Source organism: Jaculus jaculus, chromosome 12 (genome assembly GCF_020740685.1).
Source record: "Jaculus jaculus isolate mJacJac1 chromosome 12, mJacJac1.mat.Y.cur, whole genome shotgun sequence".
Classification (NCBI taxonomy): Eukaryota; Metazoa; Chordata; class Mammalia; order Rodentia; family Dipodidae; genus Jaculus; species Jaculus jaculus.
The window spans coordinates 13,475,792-13,500,037 of NC_059113.1; the positions used below are offsets into that span (position 1 = coordinate 13,475,792).

At 46.8% G+C, this 24,246-nt stretch overlaps 1 protein-coding gene across 2 annotated transcripts in view; it reads right to left on the reverse strand.

The window, feature by feature from the left end:
* Positions 1-21,920, reverse strand: part of Bin3 (bridging integrator 3) — a 48,447-nt gene extending 26,527 nt beyond the window's left edge. Inside the window, exon 1 of one of the 2 annotated variants that reach the window (XM_045131219.1) lies at positions 21,824-21,920. In XM_045131219.1, coding sequence (XP_044987154.1) covers positions 21,824-21,831 — 8 coding nt within the window. In that variant the 5' untranslated portion in view covers positions 21,832-21,920. The remainder of the gene's footprint in view (positions 1-21,823) is intronic. The other variant, XM_045131221.1, reaches the window with a different exon arrangement.
* Between the last annotated feature and the right edge of the window lie 2,326 nt (positions 21,921-24,246).

Here is a 24,246-nt window from a genome sequence, read left to right on the forward strand (position 1 = left end):
TGCCTTTAACAGCTGAGCCATCTCCCCAGCTCTGTACTGCATTTTTAAAAAATTTAATTTTTGCCAGGCATGGTGGTACACGTCTGTAATCCCAGTACTCGGGAGGCAGAGGTAGGAGGATTACCGTAAACTCAAGGCTACCTGAGACTACAGTAAATTCTGGGTTGGTCTGGGCTAGCATGAGGCTATTTTGAAAAAAAAATTAATTTTAGCCAGGTATGGTGACACATGCCTTTAATCCCTGCACTTGGGAGGCAGAGGTAGGAGGATCATTGTGCGTTTGAGGCTACCCTGAGAGTTCTGAGTGAATTCAAGGACAATCTGGGCTAGAGTGATACCCTACCTCAAAAACAAAACAAATAACAAACAAATGTATTTTGATTTTTTTATATAACAGGTTGTGCACTTGTATCCCCTCACCCTGGGAACTCTCTGTGGGGTTATGGAAATCACTGTGGGGTCATGAAGGCCTCAGTTACATACTGCATTTTTAATCCATTTGTCTGTTGGTAGACATTTAAGTTGGCTCCATTCCCTGGTTATAGTGTAGAGCTAGTAACTTGGATGTGTGTTTCTGTGGTATGGTGACTTATAGCCCTTCAAACATGTACCCAGGAGTGGTATAGCTGGATAATACAGCAGGTCTATTTTCAGATCTCTGTGCTGTTTTCTACAGTGGCCGCACCAGTTTACAGTCCCACCAGCAGTGAATAAGGGTTCCTATCTTCCCACATTTTTGCCAACATTTGCTGTCATTTGCTTACTTGTGATACACAAATACACTTTCATTATCCAGACTTAATTTTTCTTTTTTGTATTTTCAGATAGGGTCTTGCTCTAGTTCAGGCTGTCCTGAAACTCACTTGGTAGACCAGGCTGGCCTCAAACTCATGATGATCCTTCTACCTGGGCCATAGCCAGTCCTTCTTACCTTTGAGACAGGTTCTTGCCATGTGACCAGACCGCATGACCTTCCAGCTACCCAAGTGCTGGGATTCGGGTTTCTCCTCCTTTCTCTTTCTCTCTCTGACTCCCCCACCCCCACCCCGTCTGCTTCCTTCTCTGTCTTCTGAGATACGCTTTGTCTTGTCTTGAGCTTCTGGGCTCAAGCGATCCTCCTCAACCTCCCAGAGCTGCAACCAGGGGTACATGCTGCCATGTCTGGCCTTCACCCTGCTGGAGGCAGAGGCATATGGTGAGAATGGAATACTAATTTCATTTCTTTCCTACATAACTCACTATTGGCCATTTCAACTCTCTCTTCTAAACGTGTGTCACTCTCATGCACTCTTTATTATTATCTCCTCTTCCGTTCTTACTACAGCCTTTGCCCTGATCCAATCTGGACTGGATGCCTCTTACCCTTACTGTGCAGACTTTACATATAAAACTTAAAAAGCTACTTATTTAAAGAGAATGAATGTGTATAAAAGTTGCCTCTTGACTCTTCAAATGAGCTCCAGTCTCATGCATCACTCTGTGCATCTGGTTTTATGTGGATACTGGGGAATCAAACCTGGGTTGGTAGGCTTTGCAAACAAGTGCCTTTTTTTTTTTTTTAAAAATTTATTTATTTATTTGAGAGTGACAGACACAGACAGAAAGACAGATAGAGGGAGAGAGAGAGAATGGGCGCGCCAGGGCTTCCAGCCTCTGCAAACGAACTCCAGACGCATGTGCCCCCTTGTGCATCTGGCTAACGTGGGACCTGGGGAACCGAGCCTCGAACCAGGGTCCTTAGGCTTCACAGGCAAGCACTTAACCGCTAAGCCATCTCTCCAGCCCGCAAACAAGTGCCTTTAACTGCAGAACCATCTCCCCAGGCCTAAATATAAAAGTTTAAATTCTACCCAAAGGCTAGTTTGACTAAGTATAAAATTACAGACTAGGGCTGGAGAGATGACTTAGTGGTTAAGGCGCTTGCCTGTGAAGCCTCAGGACTCATGTTCAACTCTCCAGGTCCCACGTAAACCAGACGCAGTGATGCAAACATGCAAGGATGCACATGCACACAAGGGGGCGCATGCGTCTGGAATTTGATTGCAGTGGCTGGAGGCCTGGCGTGCCAATTCTCTCTCTCACATAAAAAAAGGCAGGGCTGGAGAGATGGCTCAGCAGTTAAGCGCTTGCCTGTGAAGCCTAAGGACCCCGGTTCGAGGCTTGGTTCCCCAGGTCCCACGTTAGCCAGACGCACAAGGGGGCGCACGCGTCTGGAGTTCGTTTGCAGAGGCTGGAAGCCCTGGTGCGCCCATTCTCTCTCTCTCCCTCTATCTGTCTTTCTCCCTGTGTCTGTCGCTCTCAAATAAATAAATAAATAAAAATTAAAAAAAAAAAAAAGGCAGTCTGGCCAGGCGTGGTGGTGCATGCCTTTAATCCCAGCACTTGGGAGGCAGAGGTAGGAGGATCACGATGAGTTTGAGGTCACCCTGAGAGTACACAGTGAATTCCAGGTCAGCCTGGGATAGAGTAAGATCCTACCTTGAAAAACAAAAAACAAAACAAAACAACAACAAAAAGCAATCTGTTGGGCTTGCCTCAAAAAAAAAAAAAAAAAAAAAGACAAAGAAAGAGAGAATGCAGACTAGACATAATTTATTGAGTGTGTATACACCCATATATATGCATGTGTATATGCATGCACATGCATGTGGAGATTGAAGGATAATGTCATCACCTCTTTTTGACACAGACCTAGAGTTCACCAATTAGGGTAAACTGGCTGCGCAGAAAGCCCCAGGGGTCCTCTTGTCTTCACCACAGTACTGGGATTACAGGCATGCATGGCCACGTCTGGAATTTTACATAGTTATGAGGGACTGAACTCATGGCCTCAGGCTTGCAAAGCCAACACTTTACTGACTGAATTACCTCCCTTCCCCAGTTCTCTACCTTTTTTTTTGGAGATAGTTTCTCTATGTATCCTAGGCTCTCTTAACTCATGGTGATTCTCCTGTCTTAGCTCCTGAGTGCTGGGATTACAGGTGTGAGCCAGTATGTCTAACCATAGTTTCAAAGGCATTACTTTGTTGATTTCTAACACCCAGTACTAAGTCCCAGTGAAACTGATAAAGCACTCTGATTTCTATTTTTCATGTGACCTATTTCTCATTTTCTTTATGTAAGCTGATAGAGTCATATGTTTGTCTTGGTGGTTAATTTCATTCTTATTTTTTTCTTAAATATTTCATTTATTTATGAGAGAAGGGGAAGCAGATGACAGAGAAAGAATAGGCACACCAGGACCACTAGCTCCTGCAAACAAACTCCAGATGCATTGCCACCTTGTGGATCTAGTTCTATGTGAGTACTGGGAAAATGAACCTGGGGCCTTAGGTTTCACAGCCAAGACACTTAACCGCTATCTCTCCAGCCCCTGATGTATAATTTTATAACAAGCCTTCCAAGTCTGTTTTCATCCACTGTGCTGTGTGTTACAGGGCAGTTTCAACTGGGCCAAAATACTTTATTGTATTAATTTTTCTTCCATGTTCAGTTTCTTTCTGCTGCTACTGCTGTAATTTGTTTTCCCAAGGTAGAGTCCCACTCTAGCCCAGGCTGATCTGGAGCTCACTCTGTAGTCCTAGGCTGGCCTCAAACTAACTGCGATCCTCCTACCCCTGCCTCCTGAGTGCTGAGATTAAAGGTGTGTGCCACCAACCCGGGCTTCATTTTCTTTCTTTCATTTTAAACATATCTTATTTTTATTTATTTGAGAAAAAGGAGGGAAGAGGGAGGAAGAAAATGGGCATGGGCATTTCAGAGCCTTTAGCCACTTGCATACAAACTCCAGATGCATGCACCACCTTGTGCACCTGGCTTACACAGGTCCTGGGGAATTAACTTTTGGCTTTGCAGGCAAGTGCTTTAACCACTAAGCCATAGCTTCAGCCCTTCATTTTCTTAATTTAATCTTCTAACACTTGAAAGAAGTTTGTTCATTTATATTTTTCTTAAATTTCATAACTTTAATCCTGATGAGATGGCTTGAATTTAGTGTGTTTTGCAAAATGAAATCCAAATGTCTATAAAAGTACCTGCCACTCTTTCCTTACACTGTCATTTCCCTCTGAACCTTACTCTGCCTTCATGCACAGATGCCAAGGCGGAAGTCCACACAGTTTCTCTTGCACATATATTTATTTATTTTGCTGTGTATTTTTATTTCTACGAGCTCTACTTCATTTTCAGGATGTTCCTTTTTTATGGTGTCCTGCTTTTATTCCACAGATGTCCTCTCTCTCAGGATCCTGTGAGGGCTTAAATTTCTTCTCCTTTATAGTCCCAGTGGCTTCTTTTCTGTCCTTTTTTTTTTCTTTTTTTTTTTAGTGCTTTCCTTGGTGGTGTGGTAATGCTTGCTTGCCTGTTCACATATATAAATATATGACTAGGGGACAAAAGAAAGCCCACTAGAAGTTCTCAGGACGTGGGTTGAATATGACCACTGTGTGGATCTGACTGAATATTTTCCCTGTGTTAGTTACTTCACCATTGCTGTGAATAAAAATACCTGACCAGAAGCTACATAAGGAAGGAAAGGGCTTAATTTCTTTACGTTTCGAGGGGCATGGTTGATTACGGCAGGAAGGCATGGCTGCTCAGCTTCTCACATTGTAGCCAGAATTAGGAAGCAGAAAACAAACAGGAAGTAAAGTCAAGCTATAAAATCTTTTCTGTTTTTTTTTCTAATTTTTAAACTTTTTGTTTGTTTGTTTGTTTTTTTGTTTTTCGAGGTAGGGTCTCACTCTGGCTCAGGTTGACCTGGAATTCACTATGTAGTCTCAGGGTGGCCTCGAGCTTTCAGCGATCCTCCTACCTCTGCCTCCCGAGTGCTGGGATTAAAGGTGTGCACCACCATGCCTGGCTTTTTAAACATTGTTTTTTTCGAGGTAGGGTTTCACTCTAGTTCAGTCTGACCTGGAATTCACTATGTAGTCTCAGGGTGGCCTCGAACTCATGGCAATCCTCCCACCTCTGCCTCTCGAATGTAGGGATTAAAGGCGTGCGCCACCATACCCAGCTTTTTTTTTTTTTAAATGAGAAAGAGAATATGAATTGGAATGCCAGGACCTCCAGCCACTGTAATCAAACTCCAAATATGTGCCATCTACCTTGTGTGCATGTGAGAGACCTTGCTCATGCGCCACCTTTTGCGTCTGACTCATGTGGAATCTGTGGAGTTGAACATGGGTACTTAGGCTTTTCAGACAAGCACCTTAACCTCTAAGCCAGCTCTCTAGCACCCAAAATCTTTCTTAAAAAATTTTATTTAAGAGAAAGGGACAAGAAAGAATATGGCATGCCAGGGCCTCTTGCCACTGCAAACAAATTCCAGAAGCATGTGTCACGTTGTGCATGTGGCTTCATGTAGATACTGGGCATTAGAACCCAGGCCATTAGGCTCTGCAAGCAAGTGCCTTTAACAACTGAGCCATCTCTTCAGTCCCAGGCTACAAAATCTTTTGACCTCCTGCCCCCCACCCCTGTGGCTTTCCTCCAGCAAGACTCCACCTCCTAAAAGTTCAACAGTCTTCCCAAACAGCCCCACTAGCTGGAGACCAAGTATTCAGACACACAAGCCTATGGAGAACATTTCACATTCATCCACAATGCTCCCTGGTGTCAGTATTGTTCTAGTCTTCTCTTCTACAGAAGAATCTACCTGTCTACCACACTGGAAATAAAGGACCAGCGCAGCATTCTGGGAATTCAGAGAGTGGAACACATGTGTGTGCACGTGAGTATGCGCACATGGAGGAGAGGCCGAGTCTTGGCACGCCACCTGTGGATAGACACGTTAACCTCCTGAGTTCACTATGGTGCTCCTACCCTTGAGTATGTTAATCGTCTCTGAGGTAGGATGGGGATTTGTGAGCCAAAGCTCACAGAATTTTGCAGCATCTTTAAAGAAAAGCACAAAATTCCAAATAGAAAAATAGGCATGAAAGTAAAATTTATGTTTTCTTATGTGGGGGGGGGGGAAGGAGAGGGAGAGAATTAGTACACAGGGCCTCTAGCCACTGCAATCAAACTCCAGACACATGCACCACCTTGTGCGCATGCATGACCTTGTGCGTCTGGCTTACATGGGTTCTGGGGAGTCCAGCCTGGGTCCTTAAGCTTTGCAGGCAAGCACTTTAACTGCTAAGCCATCTCTGCAGCCTGAAAGTGAAATTTAAATTTAGAAAAGAGCTTAAAAGATAAGTTTTAAAAGCAGACAAGTGATACAAACACCAGGAAATTAAGAATAACCTTGTATTGTATGAACGCACAGCTTGACCCAGCTCTATTTTATCCTGACTTTGGTGGCTGCAGTCTGTGATTGGCTCTTCATGTGACAGAGCTGGGAACAGAATTTTCTCAAAGTGAAGAGAGATACTTCAGTTTTTCTTCTACTATGGCTGACTGAAGTTTGTTTTCTACTACTGACATTTAGAAAAGCTCCCCCACCCCCCAGCTTATTGGTTACACATAAATATAAATTTTAGGATTACTATAAAATTTAAGAAGATATCATGTTTCTTTCACAAACAAAGATTTCCAGGCACATTTTAAGATTTCTTGGACAGTGACTAATCTTCAATGCTCTTTGAATTAGTGACACTAACCAGTTTCTCACTGATGTCCCTGTAGGAGTGCGTATCATGAATTCTATTATCTTTGTTGTGCCTTTCATGCTAAATCTACCAGAAATTTCAATGTCCTAGCAATGTGCTCAGATGATTTTTCTCCTTTTTCATGAAATGGATTACCAACCATCATTCCTATTTAAAACTGATTTCATCCCTTTACTAATTATTTTTTAAAATATTTATTTACTTACTTACTTAAGAGAAAAGAGGCAAATAGATAGGGAGAGAGAATGGGCGTGCCACTCATTGCAAATGAACTCCAGATGCATGTCCATGTTGTGCTTCTATCTTTACATGGGTATTGGAGTATCAAATATGACTGTCAGCCTTTGCAAGCAAGTGCCTGTAACTGCTAATCTCTCTCTTCAGGCCTTCTATTTGTTTTTAGAACCAATTGTCTTGTTTGTGTGTGAGTGGCACGCATATACATGTTCACAGGCATATATGCACATGTATGTGTGTGTGTGTGTGCACGTGTGTGGAGGACAAAGGTTGACACTGGCTGTCTTCTTTGATTCTACTTTACCTGTTGAGGCAGGATCACTTATTTGAACCCAGAGCTTGTCAATTCAGTCCAGTCTAGCCAGCCAGCTTGCCCTGGGAAACCTGTCTTTGCCTCCCAAATGCTGGGATTGCAAGCATGCCATCATATCCACTTTTTTATGCAGGTGCTGGGGATCTGAGCTCCAGCCTCACGCTGTGTGGCGAGCCTTCTGTCCATGGAATCATCTCCCATCACCACCCCCCCGGGTTTGTTTGCTATACTAGGATTACACCCAGGGCTCCAGCACTCAGCGATGTTCCCAAGTCTTCCCCTTTAGATTTTAGATAAACTAAAGATGACTTCAAAGATACTGTTTGTATACTTCTTCCAACTCAAAGTCGGTGATTTCTCACTTATTAAAAAATTCCAAAAATGGCCAGGCACAGTGGTGAACACCTTTAGTCCCAGCATTTGGGAAGCAGAGGTCGGGGGATCACCGTGAGTTCAAGGCCAGCTTGAGACTACACAGTAAATTCCAGGTCAGCCTGGACTAGAGTGAAACCCTACCTTGAAAAACAAAAATCCAAAAATAGTCTTTACAAATGTCAGCTAAAATAGTATACTTTTTTTTTTTTTTTTTTTTTTTTTTGAGGTAGGGTCTCACTCTAGCCCAGGCTGACATGGAATTCACTATGTAGCCTCAGGGTGGCCTCGAACACACGGCGATACTCCTACCTCTGCCTCCCGAGTGCTGGCATTAAAGGCGTGCGCCACCATGCCTGGCTATAAAATAGGATACTCTCAACTCCCCACTTCTACCCCAGGAAAGTCCAGGCAACTCTGAAGCTGACCATTTTACACCCTGGTCACAAGCCCCTAAATAGATGTATAACTAGCAAACATTTCCCTCATCTATGGGTTCATTAATTTTCATTTTCTTTTATTATTTATTTTCAAGGAGAGAGGGAGGGAGAAAAAAAGAGAAATGGGCATCCGGAGCCTCTTGCCACTGTGACTTAATTCCAGATACATGTGCCGCTCTGCCTCTGGCTTCATGCGAGTACTGGGCAATCAAACCCTAGCCATCAGATCTTGCAGACAAGCATCCTTAACCACTGAGCCATCTCTCCAGCCTTAATTTTCATTTTCTAATTGAACGAGATCTTTATGAAAGTTTTTTGTCCTCAAAATTTACTTAGTTGAAAGAGTACGTTAGTGAGTATAGGCGACCAAGGTCTCTTGCCACTGCAAATGAACTCTAGATGCATGTCCTATTTTGTGTGTCTGGCTTTATGTAGGAACTGGGGAATCGAACCTTGGCCAGCAAGCTTTGCAAGTCCCTTTAACCACTGAGCCATCTCTCCAGGCCACTTCATGAAAGTTTTAATATTTAAAGATATTTATTTTGTGAGTGTGTAGTATATGCGGTGTGTACAGTGTACGCATGTGTGTGCGGATGTGCGTGCCCCACATGCACCTGTGAAAAGGTCAAAGCAGAACACAGGGTGTCTTCTTCCAGCGCTCTTCCACTGTTTCCTTGAGACAGTCGCTCACTGATCCAGGAACTGCTGTTTTCAGCCACACTGGCTGACAAGTGAGCCCAGTGGTTCTCCCGTGTCAGCGGCACTGGACACACAGGCATGCATGCTCACCCCAGCTTTTTGTTTTTGCTGTTTTTGTTTTCCAACGTAGGGTCTCGCTCTAGCCCAGGCTGACCTGGAATTCACTATGTAGTCTCAGGGTGGCCTTGAACTCACGGTAATCCTCCTAGCTCTGCCTCTCGAGTGCTAGGATTAAAGGTGTGCGCCCCCACGGCCAGCTCTGTACAGCTTTTTATGTGGGTGCTGGGGACTGAACACAGGCCACCATGCTTGTGTGGCAAGCACTCTTACCTGCTGAGCCAGTCCCCATCCCAAGTTTAATTTTTTTTTAGATTTATTTTTATTTATTTATTTGAGACAGAGAGAGATAGAATGCATGTGCCAGGGCATCCAGCCACTACAAACAAACTCCAGATGCATGCGTGCATCTGGCTTATGTGGGACGTGGAGAATCAAGCCTGGGTCTCTTGGTTTTGTAGGCAAGTGCCTTAACTGCCAACCCACCTCTCCAGCCCCCAAGTTTTAGATTTTGATGAAGTAGTAATTTACCTGTTTTTATGTGTGTATCATATTTAAGAATCCTTTGCCAATAAAGATTTATCTCTATATTTTCTTCAAAGATATTTATAGTTGGGCCCTTCCATCTAGGGCTTTGATCAATTTTGAGTTGTTTATTTATCAAGGTAGGGTCTCACTCTAGCCCAAAGTGACCTGGAATTCACTATGTAGTTTCAGGGTGGCCTCAAACTCATACCTCTGCCTCCAAGTGCTGGGATTAAAGAAATGCACCACCAAGCTTGGCCTTGAGTTAATTTTTATTTATATATTTGAGGGGGGGAGAGAGGAGAGGCGGGGGGGGGAGAGAGAGAGAGAGAGAAAGAGAGAGAGAGAGAGAGAGAGAGAGAGAATGGGCATGCCAGGGCCTCTAGCCACTGCAAACCAATTCCAGACACATGTACCACCTTGTGCATCTAGCTTACACGGGTACTGGGTAATCGAACCTGGGTCGTTAGCTTCGCAGGCAAGTGCCTTAACCATGAAGCCAGCTCTCCAGCCCTTGAGTTAATTTTTGTACATGGTGTTATAAAATAAAGTTCCAACTCATTCTTCTGCAAATGGCCATCTATCTCGACAGGTTAAAAAAACACAAACTCATTTTTCCATCAGATTATTTTGACATCCTTGTGGAAATATCAACTGATCATATATGTAAAGTGTGTTCTGGGGAGCTGAGGAACTCAGTGGTTAAAGGCACTTGTGATATGGTTTGATTCCTTAGTATCAATGAAGCCAGATGCAGAGGGGCACATGCATTTGGAGTTCGCCTGGCATGCCCATATTCTTTCTCTGTGCTCACAAATAAATAAAAATATGTAAAAAATGTTTGAACACTCAACTCTATCCCATTAATCTGCATGTCTACCTTTATGGCAGAGCCGCGTTACCTCACTGACTGTAGCATTGGAGTAAGCTGTAAGACTTGGGATGCGTGTCCTCCAACTTTGTTCTTTTTGGTTAAGATTATTTCGATTATTCTGTGTTCCTTTCAGTTCCATGAGAACTTTAAGGCTGGGTAAATGGCCCAGCAAGTTAAAGGTGTTTGCTTCCATGTGACTTAAGTGGTTTATTTTTTATTCTTCAATCTTTCCTGCGCTTAGATTGCAGGTGTGTGGCCAGTGAGTCACTGAAGTGTTCTGGCAAAAAGAGCAGGCTATTTAGCTGTGATGTGTCCACATCTTGCTTTCTGATCATGACATGATCGTGACATGATTACCCTGGTAAGTATTGTTCTAGGTTATCCCCAGATTTTCAGTGAATGAATGTTTAATACATCATTACTAAGGGCCACCTTTTCTGCCAAGCACTACTCTAGGCTCTGGGGATATCAGGATGAACAAGACAGACTCATTCCATGATCTCATGGAGCTTAGAGTAGAATTTCATCCCCACAGGAAGCACTGGATGAATGATGAAATGAATGAATAAAGGCCCTGGACAATACCTACTGTGATTCAAAGATAAAACAAACAACCCCTCAACCCTACTCTTAGACAAAGCTATATAAAGAACAAAGGGGCTGGGGAGATGGCTCAGGCGTTTGCTTGCAAAGCCTGCTGGTCCTGGCTTAATTCCCTGCACCCATGTAAACCCAGATGTACAATGTGGTGCATGTATCTGGAGTTCGTTTACAAAGGCAAGAAGCCCTGGCACACCCATTTTTTTTTTTTTTTTGTCTTTCAGTATTTTTTTTTTTTAAAGAACAATGAAAGATAACAAGTCTCTGAGCTCTTAATCCAGTGTGATCAAAACTAAATGATGAGAAATGTCACCAGTCAGTTGGGGTCCACAGTTGGCTTCTGGACCCAGAAGCAGAGAATTGTGCTGTTATTGTTTGTTTGTTTTCCAAGGCAGAGTCTCACTCTGGCCCAGGCTGACCTGGAATTCATTATGTAGTCTCAGGGTGGCCTCCAACTCATGTCATGCCTCCCAAATACTGGGAGTAAAGGTATGCGCCACCACATCCGGCAAAAGAAATATTTCACTCGCTTTTTATGGATTCTAATTGATTCATAGGTGTCCAGTAAAGATTTTTCCCCTTTGAAATAAAAAAAGAAAACAAGAAGAAATATTTCAAAGAACCTGAGGTTGAAGGGAGAGAAGGCTCTTGAGTTTATTCCAGATGTGACCCCACTTGGCCAGACACCTGGAGCAGGTGCTGTATGGAAGGGTAAGATACTCCCTGACGCCAAATGGAGCCTTCTTCCAGGAAGGCCGAGGAGGGGAGTGAGAGAAAGACAACAGTAGCCCAGCGGCCCTTCACCAGGCTCTTCTGCCTCTCCCTCCCTCTCTGTGGCGCTAGTCACCGCTGGCACGAGGGGCGTCCTCAGGAGAAACAGCTGCTCTGGGGGGGGGGGGGCAAGGGCTCAGTGACAGCATCGCCCATGTCCGCTGCAGTAGCTACAGGGCACTGCTAGGTCCCCCGGTGCTGGCAGTGACGGGCACTGGGCTCCAGGGCTCCTCTCCTCCTCTAGCTCCCCCTGGGGAGCAGAGGAAGAGTTCTGGAGAAAAGGCAGGGCTTGCTCCCCAGAGAGCCTCTGCGTTCTAGAAGGAACAGGAGGCCCGGAGCTCTCTGCCTTTGGAGCAGGCGTCCCTGGACGTGGTCCTGCTTGCCATTCCACAAACACGAGCGCCAGAGGGCAGGAGAAGGGATATTTTGGTTTCAGCAACAAAATGGAGAGAACAGGCCTCTGCCCCCAACAGGCCCCACCTCAGGAGAGAAAAAACTTCTGTGTGGACAGAGGGGCTGGGAGGGGAGGGTTCTATTTTCTTTCACAATAAAGGAAAGTCAACAGGATGTTCCTCTGAAGCTACAAATACACTTTTGAAAACAGCAAATATCTCCATTAGCAGCACACTGCCAGTTGGCTAATTCTGTCTGTCTCAGTAAAACCTTTCCAAAAAAGCTCCTGTTCTTGTGTAACGTCTATTTACAAAAACAGCGTTTTTGCATTTTTGATTTGCTAGATTTCTCAATTTTTTTGTTTCCTCACCCTCTCTACTGCAGGGGCAGAGACAAGAGGCAGGCCCAGATGGCAGTGGGTGGGGATCCCCTGGTCACCCCGGTACATCTCATCGCTCCATCCCTGCCTGCCTTGGGAATGTCCACCAGTCTCATGATACAGAGGAAGGGAAAGACGTTCCCCTGCCTTTCACATTGGGTTTCTGGTCACTGGAGTCTGGGCTTAGCTTTGGGTGGAGAAAACCCCCAAATGATTCGGGCTACCTTGTCCTGTACCTTTCTGGTATCTCCTGCTTGGCAAGAGATACATACCCTGGTCTTGAGGGGAGGGGGGTGAGAAGGAAGGAGGGCTGAGCAGAGTAGGCGGTGGTTGATAGTGGCTGAAACCCTGGCTCCCCAGGGAGTGGTCTGGGCCTGAGTCACTGTCTCGGCAAGAGCGGGAAGGTGGGCGAGAGGCAGCAGCTTCCGCAGCCTGCGCGGCCCTTCTCCCACCCTTCTGTGACCGTCCTCGGTGGCGCCTGCTCTGGTCTGAGGCCCACAGGCCACCACCACCTTAACAATCACAGAGGGCCAAGGCAGGCGTGGTGGTGTCATGAGACCCTGCAGAACAGCTTCTCTGTGCAACCATCAGCCACTGTGCTGAAGGCCAGGGAGAGTTCAGCCTCAGGGGAACAGGAGAGACCCCCTCAGAGGGTGAAGACCTGGGTGGAAATGCTCCGCCTCAACGCCTTTGATGGCAGCCTTGGGCCCCAGCTGTCCTTCCCCAGCATTAGCTGTCTCCCAGACTAGAGCACACAAGGCACAATCCTTGACTCGCCATCAGTCCAGAGGCATGCATGTGATTAAAAATAGAGGGGGGCTGGAGAGATGGCTCAGTGGTTAAGGTGCTCACGTGCAAAGCCCAAGGACCATGTTCGACTCACCAGATCCCACATAAGCCAGATGCACAGGGTGACACAAGCGTGCAAGGCCGCACATGTGCACAAGGTGGTGCACGCATCTGTCTGGAGTTCGATTGCAGTGGCTGGAGGCCCTGGGGTGCCAATTCTCTCTCGTGTTCTTTCTCTCATAAAGGCCTGATTGTGTACTTGGCTCATTTGTTAGTGGTCAATCTGCTGGTTCAGCTGCGATCCTTCCTTCCCTACAGCTCCCCAGGGTGCCCTCTGAAGAGGAGTCAGCGAATGACAGCATTAAGTCATATGCACCAGGAGACCATGTGACTAAAGTGACCATTCATCAAGTACTTGATCTGCCAGATTCTGGCCCCTTAGCTCACTGGAAGTGCTCTTCCTGAACTTCACAGGATGGGCATCGCTGGAGGGGGATGGATGCCACAGCCAGAGAGCTGGGGTTCGAGTCCTGGCTAAGCCCACCACCAGCTCTGGCACTTCACCTGTCTCCCCAGCTTCCTCATCTACAAAGTAGGCAATCATCTACTTACCCTGTCGGGCCACTGAGGGCTAAGCACGTTTAAACAGATTCTGACATGGGGTGGGTGACCTGGAAAGATTCGCTGTGAGGGTGGTGGCAGTGGTATTCTGATGATGAAGACCAAAGGGAGGCCCCGAGTGGGAACTGCCTGAAGTGACCCACATGTAAGAAGACCTTGAGGAGTGGTTGGGAACCCTAAATTGCTTGCTTGTTTATTTGGAGGTAAACAGCTGCCCCATATAGTAATGTACCACAACCAGGCCCAAGGCATCCAACAGAGCACCAATTTCTTCCTAATTAGGAGGAGTTAGGACAGAAGTTTGGAGGCAAATGTAGCACCTGCAGGTTGAGAAGAGAAGATCCAAGGAGGCATTTCATTATTATTCTAGCTCTAAGAAGCTCCTAGTGCCGGGGCTGGGGAGATGGCTCAGTAGGTAACGTGCCTGCCACGCAAGCATGAGGACCTGAATTTGATTCCTAGCACCCACATAAAAAGCCAGGCGTGGCCACGCCCACCTGTAAACCCAGTCCGGTGGTGGTCACAGACATGAGGCGAATCACGGAAGCTCACTGGTCAGCTAGTGTAACCTGCGGGGTGGGGGACACCCAGCAGCTCCAGGTTCAGTGAGAGACGCCATCTCAAGCAAACACTGCGGTAGGAGAGGACACCTGACATTCTCCTCAGGCCTTCACATGTGTGAGCACAGGACGTGTGCACCCGCGCGCACACACACACACACACACACACACACACACACAGAACTAGTGTCTGACAGACAAATGAATTTTCGTTCTACTCTGTAAGTCAGGAGGTACAGGCAATGGCCTTCCTAGCTGATAAAGAGGGAGAGAAGGGCCGCTGAGGACAGGCTCACCCTGTGCGCACACCGGCTTTCCCTGCCGCCTAGCAGTGCTCGGAGCAGACGCTGGGGAGCGCCAGAGCAGCTCTGGGCCTTCGAGGCACTCTGAGACACTTCTGCTTCTGTCTCCTACTCTTGAGAAATCCCAAATGGCCACTTTTCAGTTTGTCTGCTGAACGCTTGGCCCTGGAAGGCAGCGGTAGAAGGAACAGGTCTGAGAATGGAATCCGAATTCCAGACCTCTTCCTAGGTCATCCCTCCCTACTAGCCACCAGGGCACCCTTTCTCAAGCTGTGGAAAGTGAGGTCTGTATTTGCCTAGATTAAAGACCGAAAGTATCATGCAAGGTTGCAAACACTCAAAACACTGTACAAAACTACTCATGTGAGTACCACCTAGCTTTGTTAAATTCTTTTTTTTTGTAATCTTTGTGTGTGCATGTGTGAGTGTGCTCATACCATGGTGTGTGTGTGCACGTGGAGGTCAGAGGACCTCCCCCTTGCTTGAGGCAGGATCTCCTGCTCAGCGTCCTGGGAGTGGGTGTGTGCACGCCATCTCGCTGCAGGCCTTCCGTGGGTTCTGAACTCAGGCTACCCTGCTAGTGCACAGGCACTTTTGCCCGCTGCCTCAGGCTAGCTTTGTCAAATTCCAATACTCAGTCACTCTCCTTCAGACCTTCCTCTTTTTCAAGACAGGGCCTAAGGTAACCCAGGCTGACCTAGTACTAGACAGGTAGCTCAAGGTGACCTTGAACCTCTGATCCTCCGGCTTCCACCTCCCAAGTGCTGGCAGTGCGGAGACTACAGGCTTGTGCAGCCACATGGGCTCCCTCACTCGCTTCAACTGGGTTCAGGGGTACAGGCAGTGGTTGCCCACTCTCCAGCTGCTGCTGGGCATCTGTAGTGACGCTGTGTGTGTGTGTGTGGGGGGTGTCTCTGGGAGCTGGTGGCTGTGGTTTGTGGTTCCAACCGCCTAGGCGCTGCACAGCATCCAGTTTGCCTCTTCCACACCCCACATCACGGCACGCTTCCAGTCTGATGGACAAAATGGTATCTGTGGCTGGTTTAATCTGCTCTTTGTCATGACTAGTAAGACTGAACATCTTTGTATAACCATTTGAGTCTTCTTTCCTGGAAAGTGACGGAAAGCTGCACAACTTTCGCTCTGTACTGGGGACTGAATCCAGAGCCTTGGGGATGCTAGGCAAGTGCTCTACCACTTAAGTCACATCCCCAGCCTTATTTAAAAAAAAATTATTCTGAGGTAGACTCTTATTATAGCCCAGCAAAAACAGCCAAACAAGCAACCTATCTTTAGCTGCTGGAATCAAAATGTTAGATCGTAGTCTGGACGTCTGAAACCATATTCCTGGCTATTGGTATCCATACAAAATACCTTTCACTTTTTGTGTGTGTGGTTCTAGAGTTCCAACCCATGGCAAATAGATCAGTTTAAACTACATACATATGTCAAAGCAGCCATAAACCAGCTGAGATGAGTCATTCTTTAAACCATGGAAAAGAACAAAATAGAAAATACTGGAGGGCTGGAGAAATGGCTCAGTGATTAAGACCATTTCCTGTGCAAGCACAAGGGCCTGAGGAGGCCAGAGACTGCTCAAGTTCAGTCCTCAAGGACCCCCATAGACATGGGCATGTCCATGGGTGTTTATAGCCCTAGTCCCACATGAGGAGAAACTCGAAAATTGCCAGAGCTTGCAAAAAACAAACAAACGAAAAACCCCAACCAGGATCACTAGGACTCTGGCTCAAGAAAGATCACTAGGACGAAGAGCAATAGAGCTGGATATGTGACAATATATGGTTCCACTATGGCCACCGTGGGGGAGTATACCCTACCACAGGTGGGTGCCACATGGGCACATATATATGCATACCCCACACACAGAGAAAATATTAGAGTATTTTGCATATATACTATGTGAAACTTCTATTTCAAGTATAAATATGTGTGTTGTCAAAAATATTTCTACAGCTGGAGAGATGGCTTAGTACTTAAGGCACTTGTCTGCAAAGCTTAAGGACCCAGGTCTGACTCCCTAGAACCCACATAAGCCAGATGCACAAAGTGACTCATGCACAGGATTCACATGTGCACAAGGTAGTGCATTCGTCTGGAGTTTGCAGTGGCTAAGGCCCTGGCCTGCCAATTCTCTCTCTCATATAAAAAAAAATGTAAAAAAAATAGAAAAAAATATTTCTAACTGCAAGATGTAGTTAAAATTTTTGGAAGTCTTCATCCATGGGCCTCCATGGCTTCCTTCAGTCTCTTTTCTGAGCTGTCCTGTAGGCTAATGCCAAAACAATCTAAATCATTGCTTTTTCCATGCCATTTCCCTGCTCAAAAGCCTTCAATTTTCCAAAGGCCAGGCTCAATGTCAATTTCTTAGCATGGCATTGAAAGCGCTACAGAAAGCGGTCCCAATCTAGAGTGCCAATTCTCACCAATGGAACCTCTGCCCAGCTGTTATTTATTGTGAATTAGCCTCTTGAATACTGTTCCCACCAAATACTCCCCATGCCTCCTCTCTCTACTTACCCTTTCTATGCCATCCTTCTAACTTCAATCTATCCCTCTCGCTTTCTCTCTCTCTCCCTCCCTCCCCCTTGCATTTCCACCATGGAAACAGCAGGCACTTGCTAGGTCAAAGTTCAATTAAAATTACATTTCCCATTTGAAGTCTTTAGTGATTCCATGCTGACATCTAATCCTCAGTACTTTCTAGACACCAATTAAAGACAAACTGACTCTCAGAGCCTTCCTAATGTATATTGTCAATGCTTAATAAGCATTAAATCAATAAATATTTGTTAAGTATTTCATACTACACAAGTGCTCTTCAACTTTTGACAACTTTTGACTTTTGTTATGTACCTGTCAACACATCTCAAGTTAAAAAAAGCCTAAGGACTGGGGACATTTGCTCTGCAATTTGGATCCCTGACACCCACATCAAAAGCCAGGCATGGATAGGTTGATACTGTATATATGTAAGTACAATGATTGTGATGGGGAGGTAATATGATGGAGAATGGAATTTCAAAGGGGAAAGTGTGTGTGGGGGGGAAGGAATTAACATGGGATTTTTTTTATAATCACAGAAAATGCTAATAAAAATTTAAAAATTAAAAAAAAAAAGCCAGGCATGGAAGCACACGCTTATAACCCCAGCACTAAAGGAGTTGGAGTCAAGAGGATTTTTGGGGCTACTTGTCAGCAAGTCTAGCTGAAAAATGCCAAGCACCAGGTTCAGTGAGAGACCCTGTCTCAGGGAAATAAGGAGAGTGACTGAGGCCCCTTGATGTTCTCCTCTGATTTCTGCATGCATACATGCATGCCCGCACACACGAGATCTTGAGTGGCAAAGGCATTTCTAAACCTCATCCCCCACAGGACATCTTGCCTACTGCACATGAGCTGCTGACCTTTTAGACCACAGGGCTGACTGGGACCTGCAAACTGAGCCTGAGGAGTACCAACATTTAAGGGCTGGATTGAGCAGAAGAGCCTAGAATGTCAGAAGAAGGTTGCCTCTGCAGTCAGACTCCACGCTTCCCAGCACATGTGGCGACAGCATCTGCGGGGTTGTCCACTCGGGGAGCAATGACCTGGGCTTGAATACAGTGCTCCACTTCCTAGTTAGTCCAACTTACCTGCACTGCCTCTAATTTCCTTCCTTCCTTCTCACACATCTGGACATCTGGGTGTCCAAGGATTTCCTCTACTGTCCTCCACATCACTTATAAGACTGTGAAGTTAAGTGGACACAAGGACAGTTACAATTCCTGGAGAAGACAGCTGAGCTAGACTAAAGTCAACATCCACCTACTTCCCATTCCTTCCTTCTTTTTTGACGTGTAGTGTACTATGCACAGTGTATGCACATGCCTGCCCTGGATGCACACACATGTAGAGATGGTAAGTGCTCTCCTCTATTGCTTATTGCTTTTTTTTTAAGGGCCTCCAGATGCATGTGCCTCCTGGTGCGCACGTGCCTCCTGGTGCGCACGTGCCTCCTGGTGTGCACGTGCGGCCTTGCACTGGCACCACTGTGCATCTGGCTCATGTGGAACCTGGAGAGTTGAACATGAGCCCTTAGGCTTTGCAGGCAAGTGCCTTAACCAGTAAGCTATCCCTCCAGCCCTTGCCTTCCTTCTTCCTTTGTAAACTATTTTTATTGAGTTGAGAGAGGATGCCAGGGCCTCTTGCCACTGCAGATGAACTCCACACACATGCACCACTCTGTGCATCTGGCTTGATGTGGGTACTGGGGCACTGAACCCTAGATAGCAGGCTTCACAATCAGGTGCTTTTAACTGCTGAGCACCTCCCCAGCCTTCTGCTTTAGGTCAGTGTGAGAAACCCTAAGTCAGTCTGGAGCTTGCTGTTTATTGGTTACCCTCCAGCTCATGGTCCCCTCAGGGTTGTGTCACAGCTATGCATGATGATGCCTGGCTTTTTTTTCTTTTTTCTTTTTTCTTTTTTTTTTTTAACATGGGTGTCAGGGATTGAACTCAAGTTCTCATGATAGCTCAGCAAGCACTCTTACCCATGTAACCCCTGAAGTCATTATTCTTTTGTTTTCGAGACAGAGAGAGAAAGATGTGTCAGGGTCTCTAGCTACTGCAAACAAATTCCAGATGCATGTGCCACCGTGTGTATCTATCTGGCTTACGTGGGTTCTGGGGAATCGAGCCTGGGTCCTTAGGCTTCATAGGCAAGTGCCTTAACCGCTAAGCCATCTCTCCAGCCCCTGAAGTCAATATTCTTAGTTCTACTTAGGTCTCTCTCTGAACCATACTAAAAGCATACATACACAGGAAGAGAGTAGACAAAGGAAGAGAGAGGAATGAAAGGAGGGAGAGAAGAGACAAGTAGATCTGGTTTGGAGGCAAAGAGATGAGTGATCTGCGAGGGGAATAATGAACGCTTTTTTTCCCATAAGAGATCACTGGGTGACTTTGATGAAAGGCAAATGGGTGGGTGGGTGGTAGTTGGTAGTGCAGGTACCCACTAAATAAACGGGAGTGGGCAGGCTGCCTGCAAGGAGGAAGCAGAGAACAAAGACCTCGCACTCTTCACGCAAAGTCCACAGTGTGCAAAGGGCATCAATATTGGACATTTCTCACTGTGACATTTTGAAAGCCCAGCCTAGCCGGGAACAATGGGTACCCTTTGGAGACCATGGGCCATGTACCCTGAGGCCTTATTTAACGATGCCTGGCATAGTCCGTGGACTTGGTGAACTTGACCTTGGACATCAGCCTCCCATGATGGCTCTACGTCACTCTGGTCTCTTCCCCTACTGAGAATTCCAGTCTTAGATGAATGGATGGATTCATTTTGGGAGCAGGAAAACCACTCTGGGAGTGAATCAGAAGGACCCAACCCTGCTGCCCTTGCCAGCCATTGAGCTAGGAACTGAGTGCGATTGTGTGCCCAGGCGCCCATGTTGGTCCCCTCTCAGAGAGTGAGGGTCAGGGTCCACGCAAAAGATGACGTTGAAGACCTCTAAGGAGGAAGAGAAAGGACTCTCAGCTTTTGGGGACAAAGCTACTCTTTTGGTTGTGACCCGAAGCAGTCTAAGGAGGTACCAAGATACATATGTATGTACTAGGAAATTAGTTCTTCAAAATCTCAGCCCCGACAGACAGCTGCAAATTTCAATTCTCTCCACCCTGATGGACTTCAGGAAATGGATGGCTTGGTTTTCAGTAGAGAAACTTTCTGAAAGACAGGTGGAAACAACTTGTCTCCGATCACCCTCAGAACCATTTACTGCTCTACTCTCCTTCCAGCGAGGGATGGAAAGATCAATTCTGCTTTGAGAAGCATACGTACCAGCCTAAAGAGAAAGCATCTGTAACCCTCTACTTTTCACTTTGAAAAATTAGGCAAGAGAAGTCCAAAGATTCAAGATGTAGCAGGCAAAGAACACATCTCCATCACAAAGCTGAAGGCTAATGCTTAAAAGAGAAAGGGAATTAGAGAACTGCCACTTTTCCCATCACTGGCTAGGTTAACACGAGACACAAAAGTTAGTTATTTTTCGGGCTCCAGTCCCTTGCTGACCTTCTGGAGCAAAAGGAGGTAGGATGAGCCATTCCGGCTTCATCTTATTTGGGCTGACGGTGGTCCATCGATCAATCTTGGGGTAAGCAGCAGGTGGAGAAAGGGACAGAAAGGGTTTACATCATCCATTAGACAGCTAGCTACCAGTGGCAATGACTGACATCAGATATTTGTGGCCAGAACTTAGGCTCCATTGGTGGTCAAGTGTGAGAACCTTCCAGGAGGATGCCCTATTAGTTTCACTCTCAACTGATTAGCATGCACTTGACTTGCGTAACAAGCTAGATCCTGAGGACACCCAGGCAAACATGCTCCCTACGTGAACAGAACTTGGGCTCTAAAAAGGTTGACTCATTTTGTTCACTTCTGGGGGTCAAGTTCTCCATACAAGGGATTCACACATAGTCTGAACTTGTGGGTTTGGGTTGTGCGTGTACAGGCTCGTGAGCCTGATGGTGAGGCATTGTCCTTGACTCGGGGAGTCTCGAGGGAAGCCCAAGGCAAGCAGGCCATGGCTCTTGCCCGTCAACATGAATAGTTTTGTCTTTTGGGCGGAGAGACTTATAGAATCCACCAACAATTAAACATTATGAAGTACCCAACATAAACCAAGTATCCCAGAGCCCCGCATCACCTGTAGGTGTGGCACTGCGACCCTAAGGCTCCTTGGTTTCTTTTCTCATGGCATGACAGTTCCCATAGCGGTTAAGCTTAACTATGTCCACTTCTGGAGGAAGAGCAGTGGGTCACAGCGTGGACATAATTCAACTAGGCCAATCCTACATTCAAAGGGTGTGTGTGTGTGAGGGGGAATTCCTTCCATGGAGATGCAACCTCTTTCTTCAAAACCCAGTGCTGGTGGTGCACAAGCCGGTTATCTGAAGGCGGATGTGTTCTGCTCACTGAACTGGGCCAGGACTGGCTGGCACTGGGAGACCACAGCTCTGCAGCCGACCGGCACGCTGGACGATAAAACCCACGGGAGCGAAGCGGGTCCCCGGCTCGAGCTCGGGGTGGGGGTGGGGGTCTTTGAAAAAGAGGAGGGAAGAGAGAATTCGCTGGCAGGAAACGGGGTCCGGCGCAATGGAAGAGCAGGTAGGGAAAGAGGCAGGCTAAGGGCTCCTCCGCCTCCCCGCAACGAGAACGGCCCCGGGGCCCCGGGGGGGCCGCGGAGCGGGGCGGAGCGCGGCGCGGGGCTCACTCACCAGCTCATGGTCGCGGCCCAGCGCCGGCCGCCGCGCTCCTCCGCCGCCTCCCGGTGCTCGCGGGTCACTTCCGGATTCAGCGAGTCTCCAGGAAGTGCCGTCGGCCCCGCCCCCTCCGACCGGAAGGGGCGGGGCGGGGCGATCGGGGGCGGGGCCTGCGAGTTAACCCTTCGGCCGCTGGGTGCTGGGAGCGGAGTATCCCCCGCAGCCTTTCTGTCCGACGGGAGGTTTCCGACCCAGAGACCCTAACCCCGGGGGATGGGGCGTGGGAGACGTGGTGGGAGAGACCTGACGTGTGCCTTTTAGATGTCGTATGCTGCACGTGCATCGCAGCTTTACAAATGGGTCTCTCTCCTTTTTTTTTTTTTTTTTTTCTTCCCCTCTGTCAAGATGGCTCAGGGCTCAAATAGAAGCAAAATGGGCGCTTTTCTGGATGGAATATTCCGTGGATTTATTTAAACGAGAAGACTCAGAGATTCGGGCGTGGTGACACATGCCTGGATTCCCAAGCTTCTTGAGGGCTGGGGTTGGGGAACCGTGAGTTAAAAAAAAAAAGGGTAGTCTGGGCTACATAGCAAGTTCAAGGCCAGATTCTGCCTCAAACAAAACAGAAATCACCCAGAAGCTATCAAACCAAACGAAAACAAAAGTCAAAGGACGAGGAGGAAGAGGAAGAGGAGGAGGAGGAGACAGCACCCTGGCTTCCCTCTGTGGTCTTCTCTACAAAGCCTAATGACAGGAATGGTCCCATTTTCTATGCCTTCATTTAATGAATACTAGATGAATTTCTACATTGTGCCAGGTACTTAACAAACCCATGAAGAAATACTGATCCTGCCCCTACACTCTCCCAGAGCTGTATTTCTTTAGGGAGGGGTAAGCAACCAATATTTCTCCTCCTCCTACTAGATGGGACAAAACCAGGTACTGAGGCAACCTGTAAGAGACCCCTGAGCTTGCACATGGGGTATCAGTGAAGATGTCAAGATCTAGAGAGCCAATGAGGACACCAAATCCTGCAGAAAACGAGGTCAAACCAGATGAACTGGGTTTGAGGCTTAAGAAGGGCCCAGGAGAAGGAAACTTAGCTAAGAAGAAAACTGAGGCCCAGGCAGGCAGTTAATTGCCTCTGGTCTCTCCAAGTCAGATGTGATTCATTCAGGGCTATAGTCTCTCATCAGCTGTCTGGGGTGAATTATATTCCACAACCCAAGTAGCTTCCCGTCTTTGGAAACAGAACAGTGGGCAGTGGGGGCTGACACCCCTACCACAAAACAAACAAACAAACAAACAAAACCCTCCAGGAATTGTCTTTCTTCAAATGTACCTCAAGTATTTCAGGAGCTGTCTGGGGAGCAGCCAAGCCCCTGAACTAGGGGGGAAGACATGTATTCTGTGTTCTGAACGCCTGGGATGCAGGCCTCAGATGAGGAGGAGGAGTAGAGGGTGGCTACAGGAGGCAGTCTGTCATCTGTGTTTGCTGTTTCCATTCCTGGGGAACTGTGGTTTAATTTTAAAAGGTTTTCCAATGGGTGGTGGGTCGCAAGCACATCACACAGATGAGCTTTTCCACCATCTATTCCTTAGGAAATAGACACACATACACCAGAGAGCAACCTTGGAGACGGCAGACACATGAAGTCCCTAATGGGCCGCTCAGGCATTAGGCATGGATGCATAGACAGTTGGTCCCTGCTGCCTTGTAGAGGGTGAGATGGATGGAAGGGGGTGCTGGGTATTTATGAGTTTTCCTGGCATTTCAGCACCTGGATGACTCTGCCACCTGTTTCCTTCTTTCCTCGTATTCAGCTTCCCTCGGATATTGTCTAGAGTGATAAATATTTCCAAAAGTATTAGCTTAGGCCACTGCCATACTCCAATGGAGCTCTGTTTGGAGCCTGTAGGTTGCTGTATCAGATGCATCTTGTAAGAAAAAAATGGGTGAGTTCTGGATTAGTAGAGTTGGAATTCAGCATCCTGTTGTCTCTTTGGCACCATGACTGATTTCGGACAAATCATATCCTTTCCCTGGGCCTTGGTCCTGTCATGTATAAGATAGGTGGTGGATACCACCGCTGAGGTCTCCCCGCATTCAATTTCCAAATCTACTGTTACGTTAACTGTTGTGAAGGGGGAGAATGAAAAAGCAGGCGAGGAGGGTCCTGAACAGAGAGGCCAGCCTGGAGAAGTGAGCAGGTCTGAGATATGGAAGATTTCTGGAAATGAGGCTATGTATGAGTCTTCCAGAAGGGAAGCATTCAGCTGAGGCCCAGGGGCTGTCTGTTTACTGTCTACCTCAGCCCTTTAAAACTGTTTTAATTTAATTAATTTATTTGAAAGACAGAGGCAGATAGATAGATAGACAGACAGACAGACAGATAGATAGATAGAGCAAGCAACATGGCCTCTATTCACTGCAAACG